The following is a 16,538-nucleotide window of genomic DNA, read 5'->3' on the forward strand; positions in this document are numbered from 1 at the left end:
GGGGGGGCAGGGAGGGATGGGGTGGCTATGTTATGGACACTGGGGAGAATATGTACTATGGTGAGTGCTGTGAACTGTACAAGACTGATGATTCACAGACCTGTACCCCTGAAGCAAATACTACATTATATGTGGGGTTTTTTTTTAAGGCAATAAATAAATAAATAAATAAAAATGAAAAAAGAAAGAAGAAACAAAGGAAGTCTTCTTTGCATATACAGACTATAATTTATTTAAAAGAAGTTTATTTGCTGGCTAATAATTTAAAAAGTAATTTATTAACCTTTAAGCCCCTTATAATTAAAACCTAGAGGAAAATATTTTAGTACACATTTAATTTTCTATATTAAAAAAATATTTTCAATGAAACTACTTAAAAGGAAAGTTTAAGCTGTAAATAATAGCCTGCCACTCACAGAACATGAATACAGAAGATTCACATCTCAACCCTAAGCTATGTACGATAAACACTTATATAAGGAACAAAACTGAAACTTCACATTGTTTTACCCCATTAAAGATGTAGAATACACAGACAAGGATATTATTCACTCCAAATGTAAATTAGGTACTTGGACCAAGCAGAAACTGTAAGACAATCAGACAGAACACCTAAAACATAAAATATGCCCTCCTAAATATTTTTTTAGTCATGTCCAGTTTTGCTTGGTTCCTCTGCTTAAGATATAGTAATTTGTCACAGCATCAGATGAACGTAAATGGAACTACCAAGCAACTGTTACAAATAATCATGGGTAGAAAACAAATGGAAATGTAACCAGAAAAATAGTAACAGTCCCTAATTTCAGTTTATAACTCACAACCCCAACCCCCTCACACTTCCCAAAATGGCAGAAACTTTTCAAGTAAAGATTGGTGAATTTAAGGGAAATGCCACACCATGGTATTACTAATCTAAGTACTAAAAATGAGTAGCAACACAATGAAACAGGACCAAAGCATTACTTTGATACTATGGCGCCACCCACTGGCTAAGAAGTCCCCATAGCAAATATGAAACCCAGCCGTTAAAAAAAGATTATTGAAATAGGAAGGAGAATAACACTGATATTATAATTCATTACAGCACCAGGAACTTCTGAAAAAAAAGAACCATCCATATTATTTATTATTACAAAGAAAGAAGAGTAACTGCTAAATATATTCACAAGGGTAAATTTTATTACTTTTGAAATGCAATTCTACAGTCTCCAAAAGCTAGGACATAAATCCTAAAAGTCAAAACAATTAATATATAAAATGTCCTTTCAGCCCTGTAACTGTATATAAAAATACAGTCTTAAGCAGAAGATGCACACTTGTATTTCACTGCTAAGAAAGAAATTATAATATTCATAATATATTTAAATATAATTTAATATATAAGATATATATTTAAATATATTTAAATGTTAATAAAATGGAGTTAGCCCCATTTCCACCTTTACCAAAGAAGTGACAGAATACACAGAAAAAAGGACATGTTCAAAAAACTGGACTGAAAAACACAGTGTGCCCCCAAAAAAGTCCTAAGAAAGACCATTCAGATAAACTAGCATAAATTTTTCTTTAAAACAGCACCTTTATAGTCCAAAATATATTCAACTTAATACAATCTCCATTTCCTCCAAATGACATCATTTCTGTCTTTCCAAATAGTTCTTCTCTTAAATGCCAGCATTCTAAAAATCTCATCATGGAAAATACCTCAGAGTCATTTCTCCTCAAGGACAACCTCCCCTGATAACGCTCAGAATCACACATAAAGGTTTCACGTCCTTTTTAGAGTCCGTAGGACCCTGCTGACAGAGGATTTCTAAAGACCACACCTCAGAATTCCTCTGCAGAGGTGAGCTGCTCTTCCAATTCAGAACTCATGCTACGCTGCGCAGGCAGTCAGTACAGACTTCAAGTTTCTTTGGCTTAATGATCATTATCATCTGGTCTGCAAAAGCCAAGGTCTTTGCTTGCTCAGAGTTGGTTGATTGCAGATAAGAAGATGATGAGAAAAGTCACATTCCCACAGATATAAACTGCAAACACCACCTTTTTAAAAGAATGACCCTGGAAGAAAAATTGAGACGTGAAAGAAAGAAACAACTCTCATTGAGGTTTGTGTCAATAAATAAGAAAAGGGGGACTTACTTCTGCTTCAGCTACAGTAAATGACTCAAGGATCTGAATTCTGGCATCATCCAATATTTCAACTGTCAAAAACAACAATGTAAGTTTGTAAGGCCAGTAAACTAACTCAAAAAAAAAAAAAATCATGTGTAGCATTTGTTGATTTCCAGGTATATATATTCTCCCATGTCAAGCTAACAAACATTGCAAACTTCCTGAACATGTAAGGTTCTCACAAATCGGGACAAGCTGGCTACGGAACATACTTGTCGAGGGACTTAAAATACGCCCCTTCTCCTGGTCAGTAAACATCATATCAAAGTCTTAACAAACAATGTTTTAAGTACATATATATTTTAAATAGCAAGCCATAATTCAGTGGCCATCAGAAACCCTATGGATGTGACTCTACTGTGAACCAAAAATGGCAGGACAGATATTTAGTACTAGTCTCCTAAAAGTTGTCTAGGCTCCTAGATTGAAAACTAAAAGGTCCTATTTTTAGAAGTCCCCCTTAACTTATCATTTAGGAGGCTGGAACTAAATAAGACACAAAGGACACAGCTCAGAAGCCCAGCTAGTTTAAAGTGACACGCAGTCTCTGCTAATGTCTCCATTCCTAATAGCTGCAGGTATCTTGACCCTGTCTAAGGTCCATTTGGCACTAAGATCGATACGGACTTGCCATTAGAAAGTCTGGGTAAGGGGCACCTGGGTGGCTCAGTGGGTTAAGCCTCTTCCTTTGGCTCAGGTTATGGTCCTAGGGTCCTGGGATTGAACCCCGCGTCGGGCTCTCTGCTCAGCAGGGAGCCTGCATCCCCCTCTCTCTCTGCCTGCCTCTCTGCCTACTTGTGATGTCTCTCTGTCAAATAAATAAATAAAATCTTCTACAAAAATAGTTAAGGGCGCCTGGGTGGTTCAGTGGGTTAAAGCCTCTGCCTTCGGCTCAGGTCATGGTCCCAGGGTCCTGGGATCGAGGCCTGCATTGGGCTCTCTGCTCGGCAGGGAGCCTGCTTCCTCTTCTCTCTCTGCCTGCCTCTCTGCCTACTTGTGATCTCTCTCTCTCTGTCAAATAAATAAGTCAAATCTTTTTTAAAAATAAATAAATAAATAAAAATTTAAAAATAGTTTAAAAAAAAAGAAAAGAAAAGTCTGGGCAAAAGAAGTTTTTCCTATCCCACTTGCCTAGTTAGCTAGCTATATATGATGTAGATGGCAACCGAATTGTTAGCTCACGGCAAGTTTATCAAATAGACAAAGTCTGCCTGCAGCTCTGCCCTGTGCTGACTTTGGACATCTCTTCTTCCTCTACTTCTGGGTTCTCTTAGCTCCATGCATTCAGGATTCTCGGTGTGGACGGGGTCCAAGTCAGACCAACATGCAACATAATAAGTATTTATAACAAAAGACTTCTTCCCTAAAACCTAAGATCATTACCTTTTTTCCCTCACAAATTCAAATGAGTATCAAAACCACAAGAGCAGAATATTTCCATGAGTTCTAATACTGACTAATCACCACAGACATTTTCAGTGAGCTACCCTGTAAGAGTCAACCATCAGTATCTACAAACTAATTACATTCCTGGAGTTTGTATAAAGGTGATTCTACATAACATAGCTGTTTGAGCAGGTTACCTTTTCGAGAGAGTCGGTAGGCATGCATCTCCAGAACAATCTCTGTCCCAACATGCCAGGCTACAAATCCAATCATTGCATAGGTTTTCCACGGGCCAGGAAGATCTAGTCCTGGTAAATCCATTCCCAGGAACATTGCTGCCACTACATGTATAAGAAAAATGTATCTATTCAAATGTAGTCCCCCTCAAGAGAGGTAATTATGTGAGTACATGTGTGTGTATTATATCAAGTAAAACACAACAAAAGAGTTTATGAGATGAATTAGACTAACATTTAAGACCAAACAATAAACTTAGTCTTTTTTTTAATTGTAAGATGAGAAACGGTAAGATGGGAAATTATACTTATGATCTACAAATTGTTTAAAAAGAGACCCTCAAGGGGTGCCTGGGTGGCTCAGTGGGTTAAGCCGCTGCCTTCAGCTCAGGTCATGATCCCAGGGTCCTGGGATCAAGTCCCACATCGGGCTCTCTGCTCAGCAGGGAGCCTGCTCCCCGCCCCCCGCTGCCTCTCTGCCTACTTGTGATCTCTGTCAAATAAATAAATAAAATATTTTTTAAAAAAGAGAGAGAGAGAGAGAGAGACAGACACTCAAACTTTCCAAAAAGGTTTTTAAGTCTGCAGTGTAGGAAAGGGAGAAAAGTATGGAAATCATTGCTGACTATCCTCCTCCTTCCATGAAGAACCCCCAAAGACTATCAAAATGTAAGCGTAGGAGGTGTCAGTTTAGGCATTTATTATACAAAGCATCAAAAAATACTGGATAACCGTACTTGACTTCTGAAAATCACCCTTCCCTGGAAGGCACCATCCCCATGGAGAGGACCTGCAGACAGAAGGCTGGGACACCCCCAGCCCACCTCAGCCCAATTCACAAATGACCTTCAACTTGAGCATTTGGCCATTAACATAGCTTGTTCTGTGGGCAAAGGCAAATGCTAAAAAAAAAAAAAAACAAAACAAACCAAGAGCCTTTGAAGAAAAATTTTTAAAGCCATTTCAAAAACCTTAAGCTTAACACTGAAATAATGACTTAGTCACCCCTAGAAATTACTTTCTAGATTTCAACTTTTAAGGCTGATCTCTCCTCAACAACCAATTACTCCAATTACTAATACATCTAAAAATCATTTAAGCCAAATTACCACCTGCAAAATAAACCACCAGCAATTATATATGAGTAAGTGGCATCACAATCACTTACCTGCTATTATTCTAGCAGCTGTGCCCACACTCCAGTGAGTCCAGTTAAACATTTGCCTTCTACCAAATAAAGAACCAGTCAGCATTCTCAGAAGTGACAGAACTACAATTAATTCCCAAAAGAATGAAAAGCACGCAATTTCCCTTACTGCCTAGGAATTAGGTATCTGAAATATGTTTTAAAACCCTTTAAAGTAAACATAGTTTATCACTGAATTTTACAAAATGCAAAGTGTTTTTACTTAAAAAGGCATTAGTTCACCAAGTAATGATATCCACGTTAAGACCACTTATACAGAAAAGCTGTAAGTACCTTGGGTCATGTAAAGGAGGTCTAAAGGCTGCCAAAAGAGGCTGAAGAACTGCTAAAATCGTCACTATGCAACCAAGGTACGGATGATAACCTGCATACTGAACAAAGTAACATCATTTTAATGGTCTCAATCTCGCCCAGCAAATTAAATCCTCAAGTTAAAAATAAGACACACAGATGATGTATTCTTAGCGTTTTTCTGTCACTTAAAACATTTGCTAATAGAACAGGACCATTCACTGAGCACCTACTATATACCAGGCATGTACTTCATATACATTATTACTGATGCTCACTACAATGCTTGACACTCATTATTACCCCACTCATGGGGAATTGAGACTTAGAGATATCAAATAGTGTGTCCAATGTGTAAATGGTTGTGGTGCAGTCCACGCAGAGTGCTGCCTCACCCCCATCAGGATGTTAGATGATTACCAACACCCGTACAGCCCACCTACGACTAGTTAGTATCCCCATGCCAAGAGCAATCACCCCGATGTACAGTAATTTTGTTTAGAACTCTGTGTTTCCCTGAGCTGAAGGTTCTAGATGATCTGTTGTAACTCAACTGCTTAACAGAGCCTTAGTCACTCAATAAACATTGAATGAATGAATAACCCAGGTAGCCACTGCATGAAAATCTCAGGTCCTCAGTTCAGAATGGAGGGATAACCTGAGAAAAAACATCAGCGAAGTATCTCAACACTGTCAGCTCCACTCCTCACTTAGAGATGCCACATGCCTGCTTAAAACAGCAGATGGTTGGGTCCGACCACTTGGCACAATTATTCCACTTAAAAACTTAGAGAGGGACTAAGGACATGCTCTAACCTGTGACATGTTTAGATGGGGGAACATTACAGTCTGTTGTCACTGACTGCCATGCGTGGGTAGGCTCTAAAATCTGTGATCTAGAACAAGGGTATAATAGTTTCTAGCTCATGATGGGAAGCTTTGGTCAACAGGATAAGCTGACAAAAGAACGTTATAAAAACACGCTCAAGTTATGGCCTCGGTTATATGTGGATAAAATTATAACCAGGACCATGGAGAGGGAAAGTGTCTCTATTTCATAAAACCATAGTAACAAGAGCAATAAAATTCCTGTATGTGCTTAGAATGTGCAGGGAACTATCCTAAGTTCTTTCAGCTAATTAATTCTCAATTCTCAAAAAGCCTGTGAGGTAGTTATCATAATTTCCCCTTTATACGATCCGATTCACTAACTGCAAAGACTGCAAACTATGAAACTTACAAAATAAGCAATACCCTTGTCCCAAATACCTGCATAAAGTAAGGTTCTGCTGTCTAGGCTCATATCAGAAAATCATCACCATTTCCTTTTAAAAAAAAAACAGGTTGACCAATTCAGAAACTACCTAAAAAGCAGGAGGGAGGCTTCCTAGTATCCCACGATTTATCAATCTTGCCCTTATAACAACAGTCCAAACTGAAATACTAATGTTTGAGATCGCATTCTGGCCAGCTATAAAACTGGAAAACTATCATGGAAGCACAGATCTGACCTTGGGTATATCATTTATTCTCAGTAAGCCTTCCTCATTCATTCATTCTTTACTGAGGACTTACTATACACCAGAAGCTGCTCTGGGTGCTTAAGATACACCAGTGAGCATACCAGTAAATATAATTGCTCTGGCATTAGCTTACTGGCAATCATAGTATTAGTTAGAGAAAAACACTTAAGTGTTCATGTTCCTTAGATATCACACTGTGATTTTTCACTGCTCCATAGTGAGAAAATTCACCCAAGCTCTGTGGAGTCTTCATAACTGGATGCAGCCTATGGGCGCCTGGGTAGCTCAGTGGGTCATGATCTCTGGTCTCTGCCTTCAGCTCAGGTCATGATCTCTGGGCCCTGGGATTGAGCCCCGCATGGGGCTCTCTGCTCATGGGGAGTCTGCTTCCCCCTCCCCCTCTGCTTGTCCCCTGCCTACTTGTGATCTCTCTCTCTGTGTCAAATAAATAAATAAAATCTTAAATATATATATATACATATACATATTTCATTACCAAGTAATCTGCAATGACAACCTCGATCTCCCCCGATCCCCAGCCATATGGAACAGTTACCAGATGATTAAAAAAAGAAAGAGAGATGCATGCAGAAATATCTTTTAAGCTCTCATCGGAGAATAAAACAGCAACATCAAAATGAATTTCTATAGAAACATCCTGTTTAAGGGGCACCTGGGTGGCTCAGTGGTTTAAGCCTCTGCCTTCAGCTCAGGTCATGGTCTCAGGGTCCTGAGATCGAGCCCCGCATCGGGCTCTCCGCTCGGTAGGGAGCCTCCTTCCCCCTCTCTCTCTCTCTGCCTGCCTCTCTGCCTACTTGTCACCTCTCTCTCTCTTTCTCTCTCTCTCTCTCTGTCAAATAAATAAAAAATCTTTAAAAAAAAAAGGAAAGAAAGAAAGAAACATCCTGTTTAAGAGATACCTACCGAGCTCCAGCCTCCTCTGTAAACAAAAGGCAGCACAAAAGCAATGCAGGTAAGGGTGGTGGTCGTGAACATGAGCGCCCGATGCACCTGCAAGGGTGAAATGGCACCAGGAGAATTCAATTAACTAGGAAAGAGGATGAGGACGGCGTTGGCATTACCATGGGGTGGCATTCACAGAAGGCACGCATTCAATGAGCATCTAATCACCATTTACATTGAGTTAAAAAAAAAAAAAAAAAAAAAAGTTTGGGACGCCTGGGTGGCGCAGTTGGTTAAACGACTGCCTCCGGCTCAGGGCGTGATCCTGGAGTCCCGGGATCGAGTCCCACATCGGGCTCCCAGCTCCATGGGGAGTCTGCTTCTCCCTCTGACCTTCTCCTCGCTCATGCTCTCTCTCACTGTCTCTCTCTCTCAAATAAATAAAATAAAATCTTAAAAAAAAAAAAAAAAAAAGTTTGGTAAATGACTGAACTTAAACTCTGAGCTGTCATCCTCGTCATTCAAAAGCATTTGCCAAGACTTCATCAGCACGGAGCAGCAGGAACGACTCCTTCACACATGGAGCACGCCTACTTGCCAAAAGTCCTTCATTTCCTTCCTTTGTTAAGTTCCACCACCAAGGACAGTGCTGTACCAGATACCCTGGGACAGCAAGGAAACAGAAAATACTGTCTCCTGAGGAGCTTAGCACACAGTGAGCAGATGAGAGAAACGTACATGAAATGTCAATTCCTTGTCTAAATTATACGAGTGGAAGGACAGTGTCAACTGAGTATGTCAGGATAAATGGTGCAAACAGAAACCGTCTCAGGGAAAGGAGGACACATAATCGCTCTATGGGTCACACTCCATATAGACACATCCGGATTTGAAAGGCAGTAGAGAACTGAACTGATAAAGTGGAGACACAAAGATTTTTCCAACTGGGAAAATCCATACGAGCAGATGAGACAGAGAGAGAAATCAAAGCCAGAGACAGAGATGAGCAAGGCCCATAGCAGTAGAAGACCCCACCAGCCAATAGTGAGAAACCAGGCTAGATAAGGTAAGTCTTAAAGGCTACCAACATGTATCAACATAAAGTTTCAAGAATACCCTTACACAGTTCAAACTGTTTCAATAAGCAGCATTTTCTCAAAAGCAGACTTGTACCTTCATCTCAGCACAGACTCACTGATCTTCCACTAGACGTGCAACATCTATAGTCCACGACATGCGAAAGGGAAGGTTTGTTTTGCTTTGTTTTGAAGCAGCCTTATTGACTCTTGTCTTTCTATGATGAGACTGCCTCTTCATCCCATACAAAGGGGCAGCATGAAAAGAAACACTTCTAGCTCCTCTTCCTACCCACAGAGGAGATAGATGATCTTGATTAGTGAGTGAGGGACAGTCTAACATTTGCAGGCATCAACCACAGGACAGGCCCCTGTTTGGAAATGCATTAACCCCTGCTACTTCTGTCTTCCGCTTTCCCATCCTCCTTGACCTAACTGCACTCAGGGAGGGCAGTGCACGCATGCTCCTGCAGGCTCTACCTCGGCCAATAGACATGCAAGTCAGATCTTTGGGTCCCAAAGTTTATGTTACAAAGGGATGCACATGGCCCTGAGACCTTCTCCAATCCAGCCTGACCCTCATAAAGTTGTCTCTATTTTGACCACCACCAAGCGTCTTACGTCTCTTCTCAACTGGTTAGGAAGCTCCCTGGTGGTCTAGTGGCTAGGATTCGGTGCTTTCAACTGGTTAGGAAACCAAAGGGCAAACTGAAGGAATTATTAAGATTCCACAACTACAACTAGAACCATACACACACACACACACACACACACACACACACACGGGAAAGAAACCCACATATTGCGTATGTCTTCATATCACAATGTTCAAATAATATGGAAATTTCATTCAACTTTTTCTCCCGCCTACCTGAAACCAAGCTGCTTGACCAAAGAAAGCCTTTGACCAAACAGATTTGAAGAACCGAGCAGTGAGCACACCTATGCTCACGGTAGTCATCCATGCCACAAACATTAAGGCACCTGCAGGTGGAAAGACAGAATGGTTGACATCACAACCCAAGCTGTTTCTTAAAGACCACACCAAATGTTCAGAACATAGAAAACAACTAAGGAAATAGATTCAATGAACATTAAGTATAACCTAAAAATACCCTGCACATCATAGCTTCTACCACCACCACTACTACTTCTCATAGCTAACACTTCCATCACTCCTACCCTGGGCCAGGCACTGAGTGCTTTACATGTATTACTCTAATTGATCTTTAAAACAATCCCATTCAGTAGTTATAATGATTATTCTGCTTTTGCTGGATGGGGAAACTGAGGAAGAAAGAAGTTAAGTAACTCGCCTAAGGTTACAAAGTTGGGAATCAAACCCAGTCTGGCTTCAGCAACTGTACCCTTAACCAGGACAATAATACAGCCCTTCTGCAGGTCTACGAGCATCTTCTCACTTCTCATTCCAAAATAGTGAAAAACAAATGGGCAGATTATGTGCAAAATCCAATTACTGTCCCCCTGGAGCTACTTGTAGAAGCAAATTGCCAATAATAAAATTATTTTCAAGCTTAACTATGATGACATTTATTAAAACTCTACTGGACAGAATAACTCTGGAGAATATAAAGGAAATATATCAAATAAGGACAGATCCCCTCCCCATACAAGTATACACTTCACTATTCCCCTACTTTTGAATCCCATCTTTTCAACAATAAACCAGGCTACTTTTCAAATGGAATCAATTTTCATCTGCAGAACCAGGGCATGTTAGAGTTTTGTTTTAGGCTACTGCTCTTCCAACATGGTTAATTTCATTATTTTAATCATTTAATCATTTCATGTTTAAAATCATCATATGTGTAGCATTGAATAATTTGTATACCCTTAATTACTTATATGCTGGTCAGTTCTTCAACAAAACTGTATCTTTGAAGCCAAACTACTGTTAGACAATCAAAATCACAAAGCACTCTTCTATTACAAGCCTTCATTTTAATAAATGGCCTAATTAAGGTGCTACAAAAATTAAATTGATTAACCCAGATACTCAACTCTGGCTAAGGTTAGAAATAACTAGGGCACTCTTGAAAAATTATGGATGTCTTAAAAGCTCCATTAGTGATTTTAATGTACAGCCAGGGTTTAAACCACTAATTATCTCTATTTTTCATTTTTAACAAAAAGTTGCAAACATTAAGACAGATATGGCTACTTGCAAATATTAATATTTAAACATGGAAGACTGATAAACATTTGGTAAATTATACCCACCGCCATTCCAAATCCAGCCAGCACTGGGTCATCAGGTAAATTTCCTACACAAAGTAGTAAAAATACTTCCCCTGTAACTTACCATGAGCCTTCAGAAGGAATAAAGAATGGGATCCTCCCACGCTCTTCGGATCGTCTGTCACATTATGTTTTTCATATGTAATCAAAGGTTGCTGAGAGTGCTTATAAATTCGACCTGAAATTTCAAAGATAGGAAATAAAGAATTACTTCCTCAAGAGAGAAGGAATGGAAAAACAGTGGCATGGCACAGAAACAGTCTTTCTTAAGGTGATAAGAAATAAATAAATATCATCAGGGATGACACTCATATGCAAAAGCCATGTAAATGTATATCACAGTACACACGATCATCTTGAAACATGTTAAAGAAATAACTGAGCCAATCAACAGCTGAATCACCATGAAGACGAAGAATGGAGAAGTTATGCTGGAACAGCTGGTGGTAGGCAAGAAACCAGTCAAACCCTGTGAAGTCAAAATGATCACTGACAATATAAAAAACACTGAAAATGTCAAATATAATTCTTCAAAAATACTAATACTTTTAAAAATCTGGAATCCTAAACCAAACTAACAGAAACTGGACCTGGACAAAGTGGGTGGGTAGAAGACAAACAAAGGCATTTTGATGCAATATTGTATTACATGGCATATGGTCAATTTGGACTGGCTTTGACTAACAAATCAAAATCCCAAAAAATGGTGATGTAAACAAACTGAGGATGTGTTATTATTTATTATGCATGAGATTAGGTCTGTGAATATGTAGAATCAGTTTGGTATGTGAGTATGCATGTGCGGTTGTTCATTCCGGGAATCTATCCTACAGAAATACTCCCCTTTTACCCACAGATACATACACAAGAATGTCGATAAAAAGCTATGGGTTTTTTGTGCTGGACCAAAAAAAAAATTAAGCAAGTTAAATGTCCATCATTAAGAGAATAAATATAAATGATGGAACACACATTGTTTTTAGAATACAACACCAAGTGTCAAAAAGAATAAAAAGAATTAAGAAATCTGATAAAACTGATATACAGGAATCTTTTCTCAATGAAATAAGTACTAGACTACTGGTTACATCTCAGTAATTTCCAAAAAGAAATAATTATACAAGATACAGGTTATATTATATCCAAAATGCAACAAAACAAAAAATGAACAAAAAGATAGGAAAAAAAATCTACCTAGATATTTATACAACTACTCTTTAAAATAATCCTGGAGCTAAAAGGAAATCAAAATTTAAATCACAAGTCTTCTTTAAAATGAGTTAACAATGAAGATACTTCCTATCAAAACAAATGTGAGGGGCACCTGGGTGGCTCAGTGGGTTAAAGCCTCTGCCTTCAGCTCAGGTCATGATCCCAGGGTCCTGGGATCAAGCCCCGCATTGGGCTCTCTGCTCAGCAGGGAGCCTGCTTCCCTTCCTCTCTCTCTGCCTGCCTCTCTGCCTACTTGTGATCTCTGTCAAATAAATAAATAAAATCCTTTTTTAAAAAATGTGATACAATCAAGGTACATTCAAAAGAAGTTTTTATCATTTAAAAAGCATTTATTTAAAAAAAAACACTTAAAGTATTGAAGTCATCATTTAATTCAAGAGGTGTTTACACCAACAAAATATAACCCAGGAAACCAGAAAGGAAGATGGATTAAAAATAAAGGTAGAAATTAACAAACTAGTAAGTTAAAAAATGAAGTCTATGAAAAGCCAGTAAAATCGACTGAGTTTTTGCCAAGTCCAAACACAAGATAAAAAAAAGAGCACAGGGGTGCCTGGGTGGCTCGGTGGGTTAAGCCGCTGCCTTCGGCTCGGGTCATGATCTCAGGGTCCTGGGATCGAGTCCCGCAACGGGCTGTCTGCTAAGCGGGGATCCTGCTTCCCTCTCTCTCTCTGCCTGCCTCTCCATCTACTTGTGAGTTCTCTCTGTCAAATAAATAAATAAATAAATTAATTAATTAATTAAAAAAAAAGAAAGCACACAAACAGTATTAGAAATAAAAAGCTGATACAGAAGATACTCTAAAATTATACAAAAATGCTACACACTACTTTAATTAAGCCAAAAATATTCTAAAATCTAAATGCAATGGATGAATTTCTGGAAAAATCTTAAATTAGAAAACTTCACCAAAGAAGTAGTAGTAACTGGAGAGTACTAATGATAGAAGAATTTTTTTAATTAATCCCTAAAGGTTCAGACAGTTATTATGTGGATGAGTTCTAACATACAATTAAAAAAATTTTTTTAACTTTAAAAATTCTTATGTATTTAATAAGCTCTTCTAGAGTTCATTCTATGAGATTAGCATAATACTGAAACCAAAACTAGACATGCATGTGCACACACATACACATTCCCACAACCATAGACCAAAATCAATTACAAATATAGATACAGAAAGCTTAAATAAAATATTAGGGATTCAAATCAACTGTGCATTAAGAGAGCTATACAACATAGCCAAGCGAAGTTTACCCTGAGAGAGAACTACTGTCTGCAATTCTGAAGTCTATAAAAATAATGGTAAAATATTATCTCAATTGCTGCCTGAAAGATACCAGATGAAATTCAGCACATGTTCATGTCAAGAACTCTGTAAAGTTAGGAAAAGATAATATTCTAAGCACCATAAAGACATCCACCAAAAAAATACAACAAACATGACACAGCACTGACTATCAGAAGCATTCCCATCAAAACCAGGAACAGGACAAGAATGTCTGCCACATCACTGCTACTGATCCACGTTTTCCTGGGAGAAGGTGAAGAGGAGAATTACCAAGCAGGCCCAGGCCAGATGGCCCCAGAAGATGTAAAGTTACTAACAATAAGCTAGAGATAACCAGAAGCCCTATTGGGAGCAAGAGATAACCAGCTGCTTCTGCTTCTGTAAACAGGTTTCCCACCACAGGCTCCTCACACGACTGCTCCCAACTAAGGCAGTGCCCCCACCCCTGCTCCCCTGGTTTAAACCCACCTACCAGCAGTCAGCTTAGCCCTTGGAACCTGACAGCCAGCAGGCCCCTATAAAACTCTGTAACTCCATTGTCCGGGGCCCAGAATTTTGAGCACAAGCCCATCGGGGTCTGCGGGTATAAAATAAATGAGTTCTCCTACTTCTCCAAGTGTCAATTGATCTCTCCCTGGTCTGATTTTTCCTTTTCCACAACAAAGTAAACAATGCAATGAAACAAGAAAAAAAAAAAATAAGGACGGCTGAACCTTGTCATTATTTGCATAAGATAAGACTTTATCTAGAAAAACCAAAAAACATCAACTGGCAAAACAGATGACTAAATTCAAGACAAATATTCAAAAATCAGTAACTTTCCTATACAACAACAAATTTAGAAAGTGTAAGAAAAATAATCACACAAAAGCTTGTATTAGAAATCTATAAAATACATAGAAACAAAGTAACAAAAAATATATAACCTATATGAAGACATGAAGAAAATCACCAGATTTTATCCACGAAAGACTCACTATTGCAAAGATGTCGATTATTCTCAAAATTAACCTAAAATTTCATTGCAATTCTAATCACAACCCCAATACGATTTTCAATGGAATCTGACAAGTGTTTCTGAAGTGTATCTAGTAGAACAGATACACAACAAAGAGGCAAGAATTCCTGAAAAACGAGGCCAGGAGGGGAATCATGCTCTATCAAAATACATAACCTTTTATAAAGCTACTGTAATTTCAACTGCTACAGTAATAAATTAATGGAAGAATAAGCTAGAAATAGTTTGATTTACTGATAGATGTTTGGCATATAATAGGATTTTTGGGGTGCCTGGGTGGCTCAGTGGGTTAAGCCTCTGCCTACGGCTCAGGTCATGATCTCAGGGTCCTGGGATCGAGTCCCGCACCGGACTCTGCTCAGAAAGGAGCCTGCTTCTCCCCTCTCTCTCTGCCTGCCTCTTTACCTGCTTGTGATCTCCCTCTCTCTCTCTCTCTCTCTGGGTCAAATAAATAAAAAAATAAATAATCTTTTTAAAAAATAAGATTTTTGAAGTAGCAGAGATAAAGTGAACTATTCAAAAAATGGTTTCAGGACAACTAGTTATTTGTTTCACAAATACTATTATATCATGGCTTGTTTATAACAGAGAAGATCAGAGAGAAAGCAGAAAATGAGAAAAGCTTTATATAATAAATACCTAGAGAAGAGAGTCAAGAAGAAAAAGACAGTAACTATTGAGAATTATATTGAATTAGCAGAGTTGTGGTGATGAAAACCAGACCACAGTCCAAATAGCCTGAGAGGCAAGTTGGAAAAAGTATTTTTAAACTCTGATTCACTGCAGACCCACGGGCTAACCAAGAACTTAACCTTCATTAAGGCAGAAGTCCATTATAATTTTGGGATTCCTTTGTATGTCTCCATCATAGTCTTGGATTTCTACTCTAAGGCAGATGGAGTTTGTGTTTAGTACAAGACTCTATGATATTACATGATGTAATTGTTAAATAACCAGTCATTTTGTTAAACTGTTAAATTGTTAAATTTGTTAAATTGTTAAAATAACCAGTCATGTGATGACAGGGTCTCCAATTCCTGAATTATTTAAATTGGTAGATTTCCTAATTGTAAATTACTTATTCACCCAAGTGAGTTCTATCATTTCCCATGACTCCTTATTTCATGATAGGACAACGTCAGCATTCTGGGGGAGGGAGGGTGAAGATAGCATTAGAAAAAGGTTTTAAATGGATTTTACTGCAATTGTGTACCTTTTACATTTATATGGGTTACAGAGTTTTATGATTGCTTTGAAAAATGGTTTCAAAAAAAAAAAATGGTTTCAACCTCACAAAGTCTCACTGCTTTTAAGCAGAGTGCAATTTATACCTGGTTCACATACACATAACTAGATAACAGAAGAGACAATGATTTATGTGGCAATACTTTATTCCCCAACACGAGGGTAATGGAAAGTTTATTCCCTAAAGCAGTAATATCTAGGTTTGGGTTTTGGGGTTTTTTTTTTTTTTTTTAAGGTTTTGTTTTGGTTTTTTTGCTCTGCACTCCAGTTATTTAAAAAAAAAAAAAAAAAAGTCCAGGGGCGCCTGGGCGGCTCAGTCAGTTCAGCATCTACCCTCGGCTCAGGACACAATCCTGGGGTCCTGGAATTGGGCTGCCACGAGGCTCCCTGCTAGGCGAGGAGTCTGCCTCTCCCTCTCCCTCTTCTCCTCCCCTCTGCCCCTGCTCTCTTTTTAAAAATATTTTTTAATCTTTTTAAAAATCTTTTTTTTACTATTTTTTCAATCTTATTTATTTATGAGAAAGAGAGAGTGAGAAAGGGAACACAAGCAGGGGGAGCTGGAGAGGGAGAAGCAGGCTTCCCGCTGGGCAAGGAGCCCAATATGAGCTTTGATCCCAGGACATTGGGATCATGACCGGAGCCTAGGCAGACGCTTAATGACTGAGCACCCCAGGTGCGCTAAAGTCTTAAAA

At 38.7% G+C, this 16,538-nt stretch overlaps 1 protein-coding gene across 2 annotated transcripts in view; it reads right to left on the minus strand.

Moving 5' to 3' along the window:
• Positions 1 to 1,160: 1,160 nt before the first annotated feature.
• FRRS1 (ferric chelate reductase 1) overlaps positions 1,161 to 16,538 on the minus strand; it is a 48,704-nt gene continuing 33,326 nt past the window's right edge. For both annotated transcript variants that reach the window (XM_044238749.1, XM_044238750.1), the window contains exons 9-16: positions 11,124 to 11,237; positions 9,672 to 9,784; positions 7,746 to 7,832; positions 5,281 to 5,378; positions 4,969 to 5,027; positions 3,762 to 3,905; positions 2,146 to 2,207; positions 1,161 to 2,064 (exon numbers count right to left, since the gene is read on the minus strand). In XM_044238749.1, coding sequence (XP_044094684.1) covers positions 1,972 to 2,064; positions 2,146 to 2,207; positions 3,762 to 3,905; positions 4,969 to 5,027; positions 5,281 to 5,378; positions 7,746 to 7,832; positions 9,672 to 9,784; positions 11,124 to 11,237 — 770 coding nt within the window. In that variant the 3' untranslated portion in view covers positions 1,161 to 1,971. The remainder of the gene's footprint in view (positions 2,065 to 2,145; positions 2,208 to 3,761; positions 3,906 to 4,968; positions 5,028 to 5,280; positions 5,379 to 7,745; positions 7,833 to 9,671; positions 9,785 to 11,123; positions 11,238 to 16,538) is intronic.

Source organism: Neovison vison, chromosome 2 (assembly GCF_020171115.1).
Source record: "Neovison vison isolate M4711 chromosome 2, ASM_NN_V1, whole genome shotgun sequence".
Lineage (NCBI taxonomy): Eukaryota > Metazoa > Chordata > Mammalia > Carnivora > Mustelidae > Neogale > Neogale vison.